Source organism: Protopterus annectens, chromosome 11.part0 (genome assembly GCF_019279795.1).
Source record: "Protopterus annectens isolate FY-2018-M chromosome 11.part0, PAN1.0, whole genome shotgun sequence".
Lineage (NCBI taxonomy): Eukaryota > Metazoa > Chordata > Ceratodontiformes > Protopteridae > Protopterus > Protopterus annectens.
Genome location: NC_056745.1, coordinates 945,537,507 through 945,558,491, shown reverse-complemented (window position 1 = coordinate 945,558,491; position 20,985 = coordinate 945,537,507). Strand labels below are relative to the sequence as shown.

General features: G+C 34.5%; 1 protein-coding gene across 1 annotated transcript in view; it reads left to right on the top strand.

Moving 5' to 3' along the window:
* Nucleotides 1-20,985, top strand: part of SEMA3C (semaphorin 3C) — a 709,622-nt gene that overhangs the window by 586,895 nt on the left and 101,742 nt on the right. Inside the window, exon 12 of the mRNA XM_044088330.1 lies at nucleotides 5,539-5,761. Coding sequence (XP_043944265.1) covers nucleotides 5,539-5,761 — 223 coding nt within the window. The remainder of the gene's footprint in view (nucleotides 1-5,538; nucleotides 5,762-20,985) is intronic.

Genomic DNA, 20,985 nt, shown 5'->3' with positions numbered 1-20,985 from the left:
ATATTTGTAGCTCTTTATTCAGTGATTTCACTAAATTGCTACATGACTGGAAAGTAAGAAAGTGTTTTAATCGTGTTCTGAAGCAACTGTTAGCAACAAATCTCCAGAGCTGGGCATAACCTCCTTACTATATAGAATACTAAATTAGATTTTGATTAAAACAATGTGTTATTTTTGCATTTTATTATACTGATAAGGATGGCCTCCTGATTATTTCCTCAGACCTAAACATTTTTGCCATAACTCCATGAAAAACTGAACCTCAATGCCTCATTACCTGAACAAATGTATACGCTACTGCATTCTCAAGCTAAATGTATTTGTAGCAGTTTCTTACTTACTAAAAATGCATGTTATCAACTAGTTCTTGCTGGTGGAATACCTCACAGTAAAAGTTAACACATTCTATGATGATGTAATGAAACCACAATATAAGAAAGAAGCTGCTCTTCTGGAGATGTAAGTTGTGTTTGCTTACCCATAATGCTTTGGTTATATCCTAGAAGCAGAAGCAGATGTCTTTTATGGTTTAAATGTTTTATAGGTTTGTATGTTCATAGGATGATACTAGGCTATTGGCCCAGATGCCCTTATAAGCCTAGCCAAGAATTTCGTCAGCATCTGTTTCCCCTGTCCAGCAGGATTACATAAGTAATCCAAACTCCAGTAAGAAGCAACCATAATAAGAGCATCTTAGCATCCACACAGCTTAATGGAAACAGGAAACAGAAAAATCTCTTTTTTCAGCAGGGTCTGTAAAATAAGCCTTGAATTATAAAATGTATGTTCATGCTGTACACGTATTACCAGCTATAACAATAATGCATGAACATGTAACACACTATTCTTCGACTTCTACCAGTTGTACAAATGATATATCTTTGGGGAGCAATAATGATCTGCTGGTTTGGGGTCACCTTTACATCTGCTTTTATACTCATCACAAAAACTCTGAAATTAGGGTTACAGTAGTCCACAGATAATTGCAGTAACCCAGGACATGTACTATAGATTGAAATCTATAACCCATAGTAACAACTTTTTAACAGGAATTAAGTAATGTTCTGCCTACCACTTTTTAACTCATGTCCCATAACAAACAACATAATTCACACAAATGGATTCTTTTTTTTTTCCAAACAACCTTTATTGCATTTTAATATAAAACAAGAGGCAAAACCAAAATATCTAGAAGTTGATAAAATATGCTAACACAATACTACATCTACAAAAGGATAACAAATCTAGAGACAACTATATACATAGTGCCATATAATTCCAAATGTTGAGATATGTATCATACAGCTGCTTGCCCATAAGTTAAAAAGGGAAAGGAAGAATAAAATCTTGTTCCAAAAGAAATCTTTATTTTAATTTGGCTCAGTCAGCTCATATCTAGTATTGAAAAAGTTCCATAAGTGTTTAAATTCCAATTTTTTAGGATTGACAATTATTAATTTTGAGAAGTTATGTATGCAACTGCCATCTTTCTGAAACCCTCCCAAGATAATTTGGAGCGATCTATCCAATGTTTGGTAATATAGAATTTAATCAAAAGACATATAATAATCAGGCTTTATATTAATACTGGTAATATGGAGTAGGATTGACAATTATTAATTTTTGAGAAGTTATGTATGTAACTGCCATTTTTCTGAAACCCTCCCAAGATAATTTGGAGCGATCTATCCAATGTTTGGTAATATAGAATTTAATCAAAATACATATAATAATCAGGCTTTATATTAATACTGGTAATATGCATTTCAGGATAGTGTTGACTTGTGATAGCCCATTTTATCCAATCTAACCTTGAGGGAGCACCATAAATTATGCGCATATTTGCAATACCAAAGTATATGTATAATATCTGCATGTGGATGTGAGCAACAAGGGCATGATGTGGAGATAGAGGCATTGAATTTATTTAGGTGGGTTGGGGTAAGATATAGATTATTTATAATCATAAATTGGGTGTAGGTAAATTTCTTGAAGGGGGAGTATTTAAGCGTAAGAGTTATCGATTCTTTCTTCTGTTGTAGAGATAGATTGGACTCTTGTCTATTCCAATATTCAGCAAAGGTAACTTCATCTCCATAAAGGTATGAGGAGAATGCTTTGTACGATATGGAGAGCATGTGTTTCTTGACATTTAAGTTTAAAAGCAGTGGGATGACTATATTGATTTCAGTTTCTGATTTGTGTTGATTTATAGGAAGGGTCACACAAATGGATTCTTGATTTGCTCAGTTGCTTACTTGCTGTTCTGTGCCATTCATTCTCGGAAAGCTTTTCAAATATTCTCATCATGCCCAATCATATTAGACATTAAACAATAGGGTGTAGATCTCAGTGCAATATCTAATGTCAAAGATATGGATTTTGACTCTGGGCTGCTTAAGACTCTGTGAACATTTCCAGTAGTTTGCCACCTTCTATACAACTAAAATCCTACACAGAGACCATTGACTAATATCTTATGGAAAAGGGGGATTGTGTTGAATTAATGAGTATTATGAAAGCATACTACAATAGTATACAACCTCACATCTACATGCTTTGAAATTACTCACATGATAAGGATTTATATAGCAGACTGCTTTCATCATTAATTCAGTAGTGTGACCTCAGTATCCTGGCATGTTGCCAGATGTTTTGGTTAATTTGTATCTGCAAACTGGTATGCCTTACTCTCCACTTATTAAAACTTTACTTGTCTCCTTCAGGCATCCACAATAATAAAGTTATCTGTAGGGAGTACTTGAGTAAATTATTAAACATGCAAAATACTGGGCAGAATGCAAAATGGGGGTGCAAACATACCGCTAAGTGTTTGCAGTTATGAAAGGAAAGTTGTTCATAATATTATGGATGAATTTTGATGTAATGTATTAAGAGTAATATCTTGTCAGTATCTTAAATAATGAATTGTAAATAATTGTACTGAACTAAATAGTTAATACATTTGAATCAAAATGCCATGTTGTAGTACTACTTTTTTCAAAATGCCAGTTTTAGAAATAAAAAAAATGGCAAATTGTTTCATAATGTTATTTGTAATGCCTTTTTAAAAGTACTTACATTTCCTAAAACATTCTGAATTGTTACATGTAAAAAAATGAAATCATTATTATCATCATCATCAATCAGCTTCTAATTTTCTACACAGGGTGGGGCTGTCATGTCAGCTGTCACAATCTTTCTCCATTCAATGCCACTCTCCTCCCTTCTTCGGCATTCATGCCTGACTTTTGCAGGCCTTCTGTCACACTATTCATCCTGTCCCAAAACTTTTTCACCAGTTTGTCTTCTGCTTTTCTGCACATGTCCAAACCTCCACATTTTGTTCTCTTTGACTTTCTCTGCAATTGGAGTTACTTTGGCTTCTGCTCTGATGTTCTCATTTCTTCATGTGGTGCACAGTGTGTACCCTGCCATCAGTCTCAGGCACTTCATCTCCATCACCTCTAACTTCCTCACCTGCCTATGGTTCTGTACCATACAGTAGTACTGGTCACACTATTGTTTTGTACACCTTACTTTTTAGCATCTTTGGCAGTCTTCTAACATAAATGACCCCTGCCACTCTGTGCCAGTTGGCTGCAGCCACTCTGTTTCTAGCTTTGACCTCCTCGTTCAGACTTACCTTCCCCTCCCCACCTCTTAAAGATACATGAAAGTGTTCTATTTTCCCTTCTATCTCAATTTTCAACTTCTTCTAATTTCCCCCATTTGCTGCCATTACAACTGTCTTATCTGTATGCAGTTTCATACCATGTGCCTTCAGTTTTACACTGACAACCAGTGGTTAATGATATGCGCAGACTGTTTCACTGGGGATGACATTACAATTGATGATTTTACCCCAGTGCTTTTTACTTAGTAGGAGGAAGTGTGCCTGAGTTGCATGTTGGACACTCTTGTATGTGATCTCTTGACTGTTTCTTACTGAATCATGTGTTGGCCACCATCAAGCCACTTGCCAGACAAAAATCTAGAATGGCTCTTCTTCTGCTTTATTCCTGTTGCCCTATCTATGTGGACCAAGGCAGTCTGCATATCCTGTTTTGTCTGTCCCAATATGTGCATATGTGCATTTACATCACCCAGTATCAACAACAATTCATGTTGCCCTGGTTTATCTAGTTGGTCTTGCAGCTGCAGTCTGAATGCACTCCTTTTTTCATTATCACAATCCTGCTGTGGGTCATAAAATGAGATTATGAATAGTGCCCTTTCCTTACACTGTAGCCTGGTTGTCATTAGTCTATCACTAATTCTGATGTCATCCCTGACTGTCTTCTGAAACCTCTCCCTCCCCACAATTCCCACACCATTTCTAGTTTGTCCACCTCCTGTGTAGTAAACTCTGGACCCCAAGCCTGCACTATCCCTCCATCTTATCTCCTGGATACACAGAATATACAGGCTTCTTCTTACAATCATGTCATCCACTTCTAAGCTGCTTCCTGTCAGTGAATGTACATTGAGTGAGGCAAGTCTTAGTTTATGCTTGGCTTGTTGAGAGCTATAGCAGGTAACCAAAACTGAGCAACTGGACACCGGCCAACCAGTAGCTTATTGACTAGGGCTGCAGAGCTTTATGGTAGGTGCACACTAGCCAATATAGACACAGACACCCCTCCCGCCATTATTATGGATCCGCAGCATAGGTCAGAGAAGGCTGGATCCTCAACCCACTTCTCACTGGCAAAGATCCATGCCAATTTTGCAACATTAGTCAACACAGCCAAATTACTTAGAGCCAATAATGAAACTCTAACTAAATAATCTGAAGTATTTATCCAATGTTTTGTGAGCAGAGGTTGATATATATTTTTTGTCTGAAGCAAAGGATATAGAAACAAAACATGTTATACATTCTATCTTTGGTTTGGAAACCACATGTATATGAGGAGACATAAATCTGTGCATAAATTGCAATATAAATAGGTTTTAGATCTTTATTTCACTATTTTTGCTGATATAATTTTTGTTTATGAATAACAATCCCAACAGTGAACAGTCGGCCAACTGTACAGTTGTGAAAAAATACAATCTGCCCCCATATTCAATAGCTAAAGAATCAAGATATGTAACTTTAAGATGCTGGTGAGGGGTGTACCTCATATGGTGCTTTAGACTGCTAAATCCACATTTTATGCATGGTAAGTATTCAGTATTTTTCCTGTTATTTATGTAGAATCATGTATGGAAGGATACAGTATTGCAATAAAGAAGCAAGAATGTTAACTTTTAATTACTTTTTGTAAAAATCATCTATATCACACCTTTCATTTTTTTTTTCTGAGAGATTTCTCTTAATAATTAGTATTGATATACTTTGAACAGTAGTTTATTCTTAGTGCGGGCATAGAGAGTACTCTCATATTTCCATCTTCACCTTGCCTGAAGCACTATAACTTACCTTAATTATTAAATTGTAATGAATTTTTGGTTGAGTACATAGTAAAGATAATCTCAACAGGTTAAATTTTGTAATGGTTTACTCTACTTTAATTTGAAATATCTTTACAGTGTCCAGGTGGAGCTTTTACTCCGCATATCACGAGTACTAAGGAATTTCCTGATGATGTTGTCACCTTCATTCGAAATCACCCCCTGATGTATAATCCTGTCTATCCAATACACAGAAGACCCCTGGTTGTGAGGTCTGGCAGTGACTACAAGTACACAGCTATAGTGGTGGACCAAGTGAATGCAGCAGATGGCAAATATAATGTGCTATTTCTAGGAACAGGTAAGCAGTATACGTGTTCGATGTGAGGCTATTACACTGAATGAAATACTGAATTTATTTTGTTTTACCTTACCACCAGAGGCTTCTGATCATTCTTTTTTATTTTTATACCAAAACAAATGCCAGTAGACCCTCTGCTGTGAATGCTGACACTTCCAAAAGTATGAAGCAGAGGAAAAAGTACTACTTATCACAATGCTATGTAATTTTACTCATACATACCTCTCAGTTGTACTAAATTCCTTGGAATTTAACAGTTTTAAGGGCAAAATAATAGGGTTCCACGAATTCCTGAGTGGCATTTTCAAACCCCGATTTTGCTTTTTTCTTTATTTACAATTTTTAGTTCCTGATGATGTCATCACCCATTGCCAACATGTCCTGAACACTGTAGGTGCTTCGTAGGCAATACTTGGATATAGATTAAGAAGCATTTCAAAAAAATAAACAAAAATAAATAAATAAAATAAAAAAAAACATTTACAGACTTGAGAAAACAAGCAAGCAGTCCGAGTATGTTAGACCCCAAGAGCTATAAAGTGATGCTGTCCTAGGTAGGAATATCCCCTTGTGGAAGAAGTTCTTATGGACACATTTAAATATTCCACTGAAGTGTGCAAAGGAACATTTAAATATGCCATGCCACTGAAGTATGCTAATGACTAAACTTGAAGTGAACGTCACTGGCAGTGTTAGCAATAACTCATTTATATTTTGTTGGCTAGACCATCTGATTTTAAATTTGTTGGCAGAATTGCTAAGTATGTTTCTGTCATTTTTTTTGAGTTTGTTGAATATTTTTTAAACAAGCATGACACGATTAATACCTGGTGTAGCGTTGAACTCTGCTTGGTGACTTTATTGCAAGCCTAACAACACCTTGAGTTTTTAATGAGCTTTGTTTTGCCTTAAAGGTGGTGCCTTTGCAAATCAAATGTCCCTCAAGTTCTTTCTGCTGTCCAGAGTGACAGATAGGGATTGATTTGGCTACCCTAGGAGAATGTAATTTCATCAGACCTCTCACCTCTAAGGCATTTAATATTATGTAGCAGTAGGAAGTATATGGCCAGTTTATAGCTGCTTAAAATTGCTGCTGTGTTCAGGATTTCAAATAGGTCTAAACAAGGGCAGGGCATATGGTTTAAATGTTAGATGCAAATGCAATAGATGCAGATCTACAGCAAACAATTCCGGAAAGAAATGGCAAAAGCAGCAATGCTGAAAAAAAGTGTGTGTGTGTGTGTATGTGTGGGGAGGCCTCTTTTAAGCAATTCATCAATTTTATTTTATTTTTTATTTATTTACAGTTCCTGAGGAAATGCTTGTTTGAGAATATTTAATTCTAAACTATTCATTTTATTTACAATCTAATAAACAATGAAAATACCCAGGAACCGTGGAGAAACTGTTAAAACTTCCTTATTTTATTAAAACATATTTTCAGTTAAAGATCCTGGTAGAATTATGCACATAAAGAAACAATTAGGATGAGTTTAAGTCAGCAAATTTCACAACCAAACAACAACAATGGAAAATATGTTTTAATAAAATAAGTAAGTTTTAACAGTTCCTCTGCAGTTCCTGGGTATTCTCATTGTTTACTTGTTTGTCGTTTGGGCTTTACATTTTTTGAATTTATTTACAATCTGGAACATTTTCCATAAGAAATAATAATTAGCCCTTATGTAGTCTTTGTCCATGTTTTACTGATAAAAAATGTTTGCCATACCAGTAATTGTTAAAGAGTTGTGAGCAATCATGCAATATATTTTGGGAGTGTTGGGTTTCTGTGGTTGAAAAAAATACATTGTGCGAACAGACAATTGAAGTGAATATTTAGGAAGAACTGTGTATTGTTTGTAGAGTACTGACCAGTAAGTGAGACATATGGTTGCTGAATCATGGATTGTATTTAAATAAATAATGAAGAATTTTTTTAGTGTGATGGAAATACATTTTATTGTTGGATATTTTTTCTGAATTTTGGATGAATGGAGGTCGCGGGATGAATTCCTTTGGGATGGTATAGTGTTACCTGTATGATCACATCATGATTTTAATTCACTACAGTTCTCGCCTTTTTGTTGTAAGAACGTTACATTTTTACAATGGTTATATTTATAATGAGTGAAGTCCTCTAGCAGAAGACTTTATCTTATAAGACAGGTTAAATATTTTCCAAATTATGGGCACAGTGGAATTTTCTTTTGTAGTTTTACTGTCAAAACACTAAATGTGTTTATAAACTTTCAACAATGAGAAGAAAGCTGTGTGAGACTTTACATTTTCCTAAAACTGATGCTTGATTTGTTTAGTTAATCTGTTTCATTTTCAAAAAGCAATATTTTTGTGTACATTTCATTAGAAACTTAATGCTGTCTTATGATTGCTATGGAGTTTAGATTTTTTTAAATCTTTTAATATACTGAGGAATAGTGAAAAAGAAACCAACACCCAGGACTCATCACGATCGCTCGAAGTGTCTTACTGAAATACCTTCCTCAGTAGGTCGTTACATTCGTAACAGTGTGCCTAATTCTTTATAACATTTTCCCAAAATGGTGAATGTGGACTTAGCAATTCTCCAATACACTGTGGGACAAGTATGGGAAGCTCTGTTGTGTAAATTCTAACAAGATACTTTGGAACCATAGACTTGCACACTTTTGAGACAAATTTCTCTATGGATAGCTGACATGCACCAAGATCAGCAGTAAAGGACTTTAACATATCCCTTTCTTTAGTTTTAGGTGAAAGTTTGAACTTATGAAACAAAGTGGCAAGTTTAAATCAAGTTAATGAAAAATCATCAGTATGTGTTAAGTTCTTTTACATATTTTTAGTGTATTAACAAAGATTTCAAAGATGTTGGTCTTGTTGCTTGAAGGGAAGTGTTTGACTGCTTTATATCTCTGGCTTGGTTTGCAGTGCACTGCCATTCCTCTTACAGAGGTGCCCTTCTAAACACAGGTGGGCTAAAGAGCAGGTTAGAACAACCTGATGCTTTTCTTGCAACCCAGAACCTGGATTTTTTAGGCACCATTAATTACTGGGTTTAAGATGATACACCTTGGTCGTGGGATTTGTTGTGGTATTTTTGTCAAGAAAACTGTTGCAATAAACTTATGCTGCTTTAAAGTAAAAGGAGTGGAATTGGTGTCAGAATCTACAAACGCTGCCTTATTGTAAGTGAGATTGTGCTTTGCGGTGCTTTATAATGCCTAACTCACAGCCTACCACTACTTTAACTTGTGCTGCAGTTATAAGCAATAGTACTATCCCCTATTACTTTTGTTTAAAAGTTATTAAAACACCACTTTAGGTTGTACTCTGTGGTAAGCAGTGATGTAACCCCTATTTCTTTTTCTATTTAAAAGTTGTTTTAAGAAAGTGCCAAAGTATGTTTGATTCAAAAGTTTTTTATATACAAAAAATAATAAAAAATTTAAGACAAATAGTGACAAATTGAAACTGAGCCTATTTCTTTGGCACTGTTTATATCACATCACCTCAACAAGCTTTTCAACTTTAGTATGCATAAAATTGAACTAATTTCATTAAGACCAGGGAAGTGGCAGGCGTTAGTCCGAAGCTGCCATAAAAGTTCTAACCTTTCTAACATCAGGGAGAATGGCCCCCTTGGTCACTCTGTACTACCTGATCTATGGCCGGAAATTCCCTATATAGTATACTGGGCAATGTTGGCACTGGGCCATGAATACTACCATTCTAGATCGACAGTCAAATTTCTGTCTGATAATATATTCCTTCTACCTTATGGCATATTTTTGACCAATTTCTATATGTTTACAGTAATTACACATTACACATCTCCACATCCCACGTTTATTAATTGCCATGGTACCCCTTCTTTCAAGTAAGGTTTTCAAATTTGGGCCTCTACTAAACATCACATGTGGCTTGGGTTTTAATTTCTGCCTTAAATAAATTTCATTCATTACTAGTTCCCAATTTTTGTATATAATGTTCTCAATGTCATTCGCTTCCACACTAAATGGTGTTATAAAGCTATATGAAATGAAAATCTGGTAGTCCACTTTTAAATTACTCTGTGCAGCTATACTTTCCTGATTGTTATTTCCACTTAGTTGGTTAAGGATTGGTTGGTAAATGTCTCTTTTCCATTTAACCTGAACCTCATCTGTTAGCTTTTTAATCAAAGTGTCAGGGTAACCCCTCTTAAGGAACATACACCTGAGCACATTACATTCTATTAAAAAATCATCTTCTTTTGTAATCATTCTCGCTGCTCTGACCAGTTGACCCTTGACCATGGACCATTTTTGGTGCAGTGGATGGCAGCTAGAATAATGTAATAAGACATTTGAGTATGTTTCCTTTCTATATATTTTATATATTTTTGCTATATAAGTTCTGTTCACCAAATCCTTCCTTAATTCTACATCTAAGTAGGTAATCCTTTTGGTCTGATAGTTAAATGTGAATTCTAAAAAGTCAGTAATGCCATTAAAATAGCTAACAAAATCAATCCCTGGCTGTGTCCTCACCTCCTTTGATGATCATTAAAGTATCATCCAGGAATCTTGTGTAAAAATAAATTTTGATTACTATGTGTTCCTTTGTTTTGATGTATTCGTCCTCCCAATACGCCATCACCATATTGGCGAAGCTCATTCCACAAGGTCGGCCCATTGTGATGCCAATCCGCTGGAGAAAGTATTTTTGATCAAGGAAAATGTGGTAGAATTTAATAACAGCATCGCTGAATGGGAGAGTTTTTAGGAAAGACCAGTTGATGGCAGAGAGTCTATAGTTAAAGGTTGCAGGGGAAAAGTTAGCCAGTTTCCTACAATCTCTGTAGAGATGGGGCTTAGAGGGATGAAGAGAGTGCCTTAAGATAGAGATGGGAGAATGGTCACCAATAGAGTCAGGGAAGGTAGAAGGGTTACAATAGTTATTTGGAGAGTTGGTCAAGATCCAGTCAATTGTGTAACCAGTAGCATTTTTATTATAGTGTGTAGGAGAAGTGATCAGTTGTGAGAATCCATACAGGTTTATAAAATGTTGGGGTGAGTTACCAATAAGGGAGTTCCAATCTGTATTAACATCTCCAAGAATGATGGTTTCATAGGGAATGGAGTGTTTATCCAGGAGAGTATATGTTCAAGAATAGTGATGTTTTTACCTGGGGGAGGGTATAGATAGAGGCAATAGCAAACTTCCTATAGTTATTGATGTGGCAGTCTAGGAGCAGTAGTTTAGCAGAGGAGAAACTTGGCAGGGCAATGTCTATAGGTGTTAGCATTTTGTCTTATGTAATTAGCAAGTCTTTCTATAGCAATTGCAAATAATAGAGGGACAGAGGACACATCCCTGTTTTGTGCCTTTTAAAATGTTAAAAGACTAGAAATGAAAAAGCCTGTCTTTGCATGTGAGATTGAGTTGACATAAATATTTTTGATTAATTCTATAAATTCAGTGGAAAAGTTGCATTTCTTTGTGGGGACTTTTCTCATTTACTTAATGATTATGACAAGGTGCATTGCAAGCAGTGTGGGGAGAAAGAATGTGTGCCTGAATGTAAGTTGTGTAAAAAAAGATACATTTTTGGATGGATTGTCAACAGCAAGCAATAGTTATTTTATTTATTTATTTATATTTATTTATTTGGCGTTTGTTTACCAGGGAAGTCTGACTGGCCCAGAAAGTGCACATTTTCAGCTGAGGCCCAGGCTGATAAGTTTTACAAAAGCAATCTTTCAGAAATCATGTACAGACATTTTAAATCATAAAGTATCATGTTATACTACAAAACATCACTGATTACAAATATTAAGCTCCTCCTTCTACTTTCTCTTTAAATTTGCTGCTAGTCCTACTGATGTATATTAGTTGACTAATTTACCCCTGTTTTAAATGTATACCTGCAGTCTTCCTAAAAATCATACAGATGACATCTAACTCTACAAAACTCTTCAAATTGTATTCCAACAGTCTAACAAAAAAGAATTGCAGTATTAAAGCAACTGTATGAACTTATATCTCTGTAGTACTTCTCTGTGATGTTTACTGTGTTAATTTTAATTTAATTGCCTTGTTAAGTTATTGCAACCTATACTCCCATATGTAAATTTAATATCTCTATAGTTTATTTTGTCAGTGTTTTATTCTGTGGAGCTTTTCTCCCACGGGCCCTCTGCTGAAAATGGGTTCCTGACCTGGTTGAACTTTCCCAGTGAAAAAATGTCAAATAAATAAGTAAAAATACAGTACAAATCATGAGTGAAAAATGTAATGAAAATAAAGCATTAAAAATGTGTTTTATAGTAAATTGCAATGAAAAACAACAGCATGAGTTGGAGAAAGTTGTGTTATTTGTTATATAAAGTAATATCTGATAAATGAGACCTGTGACAAGTATAATAAGATATTTTAAAGATATATAAGAGATTATATGATTAGAGGCAGTAAGGAGAAATTGAGAAATGTCTTAGTATGAATATAAAAACTGGTATGGATGGTGGATTGAATTTAAAAAGAAGTACAGGAAGTATACTGTGGTATAGCATATGGAAATTACATATAAGAGAAAACAGAAGGAAAATAAGAGAGAATGGAATTTAATAAAAAATCCAGAACAAGTTAAGAAAAATTTGGAAAAGAAAATACTATTAGTGAATTGGATGAAGTACTTATAAAAGTAAATGTTGATTCAGTCTCAGGCCCAAATAATACAGGTTATGGAATGTACAAGAAATTAATGTATTGGCAAAGAGAATATTTTGTAAATGCAGTGAATTAATTGTTGAAGGAAGGGTCTGTTTATAAAGAGTTATGTAGTAGGATATTAACATTTATATAGCAGGAAGATGAGAGGAATGAAATAAAATTTGGAGACCTGTGTATTGAATGTATGTTTGAACTGTATGTGGGAGAAAGAATGGGGGAATGCCAGGATGCAGCCGATGCTACTGTTAACTACTGTAGAAAGTGCTGATCTGTAGTCATGGTAATTAACCATGATTCAGAGACATGCAAATTAGCCGATAATGAGGTCTTTCCTCACTGTGGCTAACATGTCTCTGAATCAAAAATTTCTGTATTGTAGACACAGGGTCTTTTCACCACAGCCCTTAATGCGTGCAGTGGAGTTTTTTTGAATCACCAAGAGTTTTCATTAAGAAACCTTATTCATACCAACAATATTCTGATGCAATGTACATTCATATTTGTCACATGCTTCCAAGTGTTCTCCTTTTGTCTGTTTCCACATCTGTTCCTGAAATAAACAAAACACTTTTTATACCCTTTCTTTAAACAATACCCACCATTGTGCCCATGTTTTCAATGTCAATCATAGTTAAATGTTTTCTTTCATCCATCTTAAGTGACAATAAACATCTCCTAGTATCACAATGTCAAATTAAGGGTTACAAAATATTTTAAAAATTCAAATGCTTCTTCCTTATCCTTCATTCCTGTAGGAGCAAATAAAACAATTATGCATACTACTCCAATCTGTACTCTAAAATCGCCTATTAATAATCTTCCCAGAATTAAAATTGCAATATGTAAAATATGTATACCTAATTTATACAAATCTGCAATACCACTACAGATTTCCTTTCCAAACTCATATTATTTTATGTTCCCATAACAGATCTGTCTGGTAGTTCTGTTTATATGTTAATATACTGATAACTAGAACATAAACATATCATTGTTTAGATTCCTACAAAACTCCAACATTGTTAGTTGCCTAACTTCATTTATTATCTAATTAACATTTAAACAACAGATAGTAACACTGTCCTTACCCCTTTTTTTTGCAGTTTCCTTAATACCATCTTTCGTTACTCGTACCATCATTACCATTACTAACAACGGGATCCATCCCATCACTCTTTGTATTTTACCCCTTTAGTTCATCATCAGCAGAACTAGTGCTGCTTTGTACTACCGTCCGTCCTTCATCACTTTCATTTGAATATTTCTGCAATTAATTTTCCTGCACAGATATCGCATCCATAGTATTATTAGAAGGAATAACAGCCTGTTGTTGTTCTATTTCTTTAACCTGCAGGCAATCTAATCAAAAAATGCCCCTAGATATATATGTCTTGGGGAATCCTTTCACAGTTTTTATTAGTATGCCCTATTTCACCAAACACTATGTACATTTTCTTTTATTACAATATTGTACTGAATACCATAACCACAAAACATGTTTAGGTTCTCTATATAACCCATAACCTTTCTGTCCATTTATATGAACTATACTAGGGACATGAGAAAACTAATCATTCCCTGTCTTTTAAAATTATCCAAACATCCCACTCCCCAATCTACAAATGTCTGTCATCATACATGTCCAACACAGTATGACAAATACTACTAAAAGAAAATGTAGCTGTTTTGAGCCCATTTCTGCAGTTCAAAACTGCACAATTGAATGTCTTTTAGCAAGAATGTCAAATCCAAGAAAAATCATAAATGCCTGTGGAGTATCAATTTTTCAGTAACACTGTAGCAAAAACTTTCTGCCACTTCAAAAGTTTCAAACATGATGCCACATTAATGTTCTTTCCATAACTGAATAAAGACTTCTACATCATTCCCCACAGGCCCTAAACAGTAAATAATATTATCCTATATTATTTTGTTCATAGCCTATTTTTTGTGGATATTGAAACCACAGGTAGTTTCCCAATTCTAATAGTTGATTTTTGGTAAATATTAATGGCGCCTTGCACAATATGAGCATAACTTTTATTGTGTGTATGTGTTCTAGCATCATTCAATATTTTGGGGTCTTTCTTCATTAGAACCACTTCAGTGTAAACTGGCCATTCACACTCTTATGATCTGTTATCAAAGTACAAAATTTCCATGGCAACAGGTATCACAACAGCATTACCTTGAACTTCATCAAGTTCACAATACTGTGTAATTTTAAGAAGCTACAGTTTTGCCCAAAGGCTCACCTCTTTCACCAAATCAACAAATTTCTTAATAAATGATCTACCTTCAGCAATATTCTCCTATGCCCATTGCAGGACCTATAAGCAAAAACAGTGAAGCCTTAGCTGAACTTTCCCATTCCAGTACAAATAATGGTTCAGGTCTCCCCTGAAAAGAGGCTATTAACCTAGTGGGTTTAACCCAATCAATACTGATGCATAATATAAATAAGATACACAAATTAAAAAGAGGTACTATTTGATTTTGAAAAATCACCTTAGTCATAAAAACAAAATAATTTTATAAAGTGAAGAAACTACTTACTTTTCTTATCTGATAAAGCTAACTATGAACTCGGTTTAGTTCTTCAAATTAAAAAAAAAAATTTCAGAGTGCTATAGAGACAAGAGAATGCATCAGCTAACTATAGACACGATAACTGCTGCCACAGGTAAACTTAAGTTCCATGTAAAAAAATATAATTCTCAGATGTTTCCTCATACAAGCAAGGGAATCCAGACTAATCCCCTGCCAGTAAACTTAAATAAAATACTGACTTATGGATATATCCCTATCCTTTAGCTATATGTTGTAGTGATACCAAGATGCAAAATATGGGTCACATGAGACCCAAACAATTTTAGGCCCATCAACCTGACTAGTAAAACTGTGGAGAATATAATTATGAATCTTATCCCTTTTTAGGCATGACCCTGGCCTGAGAGGCAAGTACAAACACATAAAGTCAGGTACGCATATTATCTACTGCATATAGCCAGCATACATATCTCTTATTACTAAATAAATATATGCTGGAAAAAACAAAGCAATGATTTTTGCCATAAAGCAAAAACTAACCATTTTGCCATCCAGTGTAACAGCCTCCAACTAATTAAATCAACCACACCCATCAAATACATTAGAATCTTGGTCGATCAAAGCTTTAGCTTCCAGCACCTCATTCACATAACAGAATCCAAAAGTAACACTTTAATTATTTGGTCAAAGAAAATATGCTTCTTTCTCATAACAGAAAGTAAATTATCTGTAGAGCAAGACATTAAGATAGTACAACTTGAATATAGACTCCCAAAATTGCAAAAACATCCAAGAAAAAAACTACTTTCCCTCTAAACAATAGCTGACAACATCTATAACTTTATCACCCAAAAGAAAACATAAGTGTAGTATCCTTAAGAAAGTCTAGGGGTTACCAATTTAGTAAAAATCCAATCTCTTGCAGGTACATCAAAACTGAAGCTAGCTTTTCTGGACCCTTTGCAGCTCCCTAATCCGTCATCCCTTAAACTCAAAGATAAAGACCAAACTCCAAGTTAAGGGTCAAAAATAAATTATATTTTTAGTGTTTGTTGAATCTGCTGTTGCATGCGTCTCCTCATGGTCAGTCTCAAAAGGACAACAACCTCTGCGGTATGCAAAGTATGGCAGCAGTGCAGGTCCTAAGAATCAAGAATCAAACCTTAAAAAGCGGCCAGCACAAAAACATGATGAATTCAAAAGCTATTTAATAATATTAAATAAATATCAAATAAGTATCAACACATATGCAAACCAGTTTCAGACAAGCCTTCTTCAGTACAAATGGCAAACAGAAAATACAAAACATTACCTTCATATATATAGATATATATGCTTAACCTTCAGACCTGCCCCTCTATGTCCAATCAGAGTAAATCATTTAGCCCAGGAGTATAAAGCACCTAATTTAATGATCCACAAACGTTCCTTGCAATTCAAAATTTCATGCCAACCCAACTTGTTGTTTCTTTTAATAAAAATACGATCAATAACTGTAAATCTAAATGTAGCTGAAATATGCTGCAAAACATGTCTGTATAAAGCATTTGACACTCTTTTATTATGAATATCACTAAGGTGTACAGAAATCTGGGTTTTTAACTGTCTTGAAGTTTGTCCTGGATAAAATGCAGAACAATGACATTCCACTAAATAAACAACCTATTCTGATATACAATTAGCAAAACATCTAATCTCATATAAAACAGGAGTGTTAGCAGATGAAAAATGTTTTATTTTTATGATGTATTTGCAAGCTGTACACTTTCCACATGGAAAACATCCAATCAAAGGTACACCTTCAATAGTTTGTTGTGTATTCAATGAGACGTTTTCTTAAAACGATTCAAAAAATTCCCAATGTTTTTTCTTTTCTATAAGTAAACATACAACATGTGGGCAATATCTTGGCCAAATTATTATCAGATAGGAGAATCCCCCAATGTCTGTTAGTGAGTTCACAAAATTGTTTAGTATTACTTCCAAAACTAGTAATAAATCAAACATTACAATTGATCTTATTACGTGTCTTATATTTCAATAAGGTGGTTCTATCTAAGGAGTGAGCAAAACTCTAAGCTTGGCGTATAACTGAAACATTATATCCCCTGGCTAAAAACCTATTTTCAAGTTCTTTATTTTGTTATAAGTCAAACTCAGATGAGCATATTCTTTTAATTCTCAGAAACTGAGATTTGGGAATGTTATTCACTATATCAGCTGAATGACAACTAGCAGCAGCTAACAAGAAATTGTACTGAACTTCTTTTCTAAATAGAGAGGTGTTTAACATACCATCAGGCATTTTAACAACTTGAATATCTAAAAAAGAAATTTGCTGAATATCATAGGAAACAGTGAACTGTAAACCCCATTTATTCTCATTTAAATATTGTATAAACTCTTTCAAATATACATCAGATTTCCAGACTAACCAACAATCATCCAGATAGAGTCTCCAAATATCCATTTCAGGCAAAAAAATATTATGTGTCACATCAGATATCAACCATTCCTCAATATATCCCATGAACAAATCTGCATATATGGGGGAAAAGATGCCCCCATTGCAGTGCCTTTTAGTTGTAAATAACAATCCCCATCAAAATAGAAAACATTCTTAGTTAGAACATGTTCAGTTAAACACAACAAGAAAGTGTTAAACCCTAGGTTATATAGGCTCATTTTATTTAACCAAATATCTACAGCTAATAAACCAGCACTGTGGGAATATTCGTGTATAGTGCCTTTATATCTAAAGTGCAGATATACCAAGTTTGTTCCAGTTGTATATTAGATAAAATATTTAGAAATTCCATGGTATCTTTTATTCTAGAATGAACCCCCACCAATAATGACTTAAGGTACTTGGTATAAAAAGCCGACAAAGGTTCTGTTAGCGAGCTATGGTCCGAAACAATGCGTCTACCTGGGCGATTTTTAGAGATTTTCTGAATTTTTAGCAGCATGTAGAAATATTGTCGACTGAGATCAGTAACAGTCAAGTGATGTAAACTCCCTCCTCAAAAGCTAAAAACAAAAAAGCATCAATATCTTTCTTAAACTGTAATGTAGGATCCCAAACCATCTTCTGACAGAACTGCGTATCCATCAACTGACTCATAGCTTCACATACATACAGATCTGTCCCAAATTACTACCACTCCCCCCCATCAGCATTATTAATAACCACCTTATGATTATTTTTCAAAGACAGTAATGTCCATTGTTGTTCATAGAGTTAAATTTCTCATAGAAGCAGACTTATAATCAAAATTGAAATGTAAATCCTTCAATATATTCTGTTGGAAAACATAAACATATTTACTCATTGGAGGGATGAAAGAGGATGATCTAAAGATAAACTGTGGTTCATCACATACTTCTTTGCTACAAAAATACAACATTAAATTTAATTTTCTACAAAAAGGCAAAACATGTATAGGATTCAGCACTTGTATCCTGTCACCTCCCAGAGGGGATATTAGTCAACTGCACTACCATTGGACATCAGGCATGCAATGTGAAAAATAAATAAGACTTGGATAAAAAGGGACTAAAAACTTTTTCACTGTTTGTATCTTACTATCCAAATCCATAAACAAGAGCTTCCATTTTCTTAATTTTGATATTATATTTTGTTTAGTTTCTTCCCACGTATCCATAGCTGCAATAACAGGAGTCTTTAATCCATTCTCCTAAATACCTCATCTTATTATGTCCCTATAGTCATGGGTATTACCAAACCAGTTCATGTGTGGGTACATAATTTACAGCTATAGCCTTTGTTATAGTTTTATATATGGGTCAGGCATATTTTTATCAACCAGTGGAGAAGTTGTGGAAAATAATTAATAACGAGTTGAAGGAATTAAACTAAGAGGGGAAGAGGGGAAGAGTTAAGTGGGATAAGTTGATCCTTCCAGTAGAATAAGGTGGTTTAGGATTACTTGATCTGAAGGAATATTTTAGAGATACAGAATTAAGGCTCATATACATATTTATGTATTTATTAAAACTCAATCATATAAGAAGTTAAGCACTACAATTAGAAAGAAAAATTACATTGTAGAATAACAAAACAGTAAAAACAACACATTATATACATGCTTGTAGAGACAAAGCATAGGTTGAATAGGGCTTTCAATAGAGTATAATAGAAAAGAGCGTACACCTATGTTTATATGTTTTGATGGTTAATACTTGAATACTATTTTTGATGACTGAAAAGAACTGAGGTTAGTGTATGGGGTCAGGATTTTTGGACAGTGGGGTTTTGTTAGGTTTGATGATTATTTTGAAAGGCTTCCGTGAGTTGATTAAATTTAAGAAGATTGGGCAGTTCTACCAGCCGAGTTTCTTGAGGTTATGATTTGGTGTTGACCATCAAAAGCTTTTGATAGATCAAAGAAAGAGATGATGGCCTCAGTTATGCATCTGTTGGTCAAGATTGGTATGGGATAGGCAATGACATCTGATGCTAGTTCAAACAAAAGGTTATAATTCAAAATAGAAAGGCATGGTGATGAAGAGGGGGGAAGTTCAAGAAATAAAGAGAGAGTGAGAGGGATTTTGGATGCATATCCTTAAAGAGAATAATAACAACCATATATAATATTATATTCATAAAGTAGAAGAAAGTATTCTAAGAAATAAGCCAACATGAGAATAGAGAAAGGAGATTTTTCCAACGCAGGTGACTGCAAATAGGGTACAGAAAATAGGCAACAGGGGGATGGAATCTAGTGAAAAAAAATGTCAAAAGGACCAAGGTACTGCTAAAAAATAACTCAAGTAGGAAAGGCAATAGGGAGGCTTGAAGCTAAGAAGGCATTTGGAATGCAGGCCAAAGATTGCCTTCCCCACCAGGGATTGATATCAGAGTGCAGGCAGAGAGAAAGAAGACAGGGCAATTTTAAGTGAAAGACCTGCTCTGGTAGAGTTTTTAGTTGAATGTAGAGTAGAAGCTGCTGTTAAAAGGGGACAATTAGTAGCATATATAAAATATTGGATGAAAACTGTAGGACTCGATCAGAAGAGGTTAGTAAAGATTGCAACACAGATGGAAAACCAAGTTACAAGAGAGCAAGGAGAGGACGTATAAGTGGATCCCAAGTATGCAACAAAGTCCAGAAGGTTTAGTATCTTTGCTTGGGAGTATTTGAAAGGTATGTTTATACTCAAAGCAGACATGAAAGAATTTTTTTCCTCAGGTAGATAGCAAATTATGGAGCTGTGATGGGAAAGAAAGAGATAACTGGGAGCTTATGTTTTGGGTGTTTAATGTATTAGCAAATATTTAAAAATCCCTACTAAGTGCTTTGTCAGAAATATTGGGTGAGCAAATGGCTGTAACTAAGGAAATGATTCTTTTGAGCTGGGATGCAGTATCTGACTTGCAGAGACATAGTAAAGCCTTATTAGGTTTAATTCTATCCTAATGGCTGCCAAAAAATGAGTTACTAGAAAATGGAAATCAATGCATAAACCGACTGCATTTGAAGTATTGAATATTATAAAAGATATAAAGGAACTTGAAGAGGGATCTTAGAAAAGGGAAGGAGCAAATTACACAGAAACAAATGGAAATTGAAGGAAGCCAGCCCTGACGTACAACCTTCAACGAAGGCATGCAGAATAATGTTCAGTGGGAGGATAGAGACTGAAGGAAAGGCAGCAGTTTATGTTATGAACTTATGATAGTTACAAGGAAAGAAAATGTATGTGTTATACCTCTCAACTGTACAGATTTTCGCAGAATGTCCAGATTTTTGCCTAATATTTTTGGTCCATTTTTCATAAAATTGTGGTTTTCTGGCAAATTAGTGGCAAATCATTAAGGACTAAAGCTAGAAAATAATAACAGACATTTGAATTTGAGACTTCAGACCCTTCAGTAAATTTGTACTAATGCAAAACCTATTATTCTATCAAATTTTTAAGTTTGTAACAGCAATATTTAA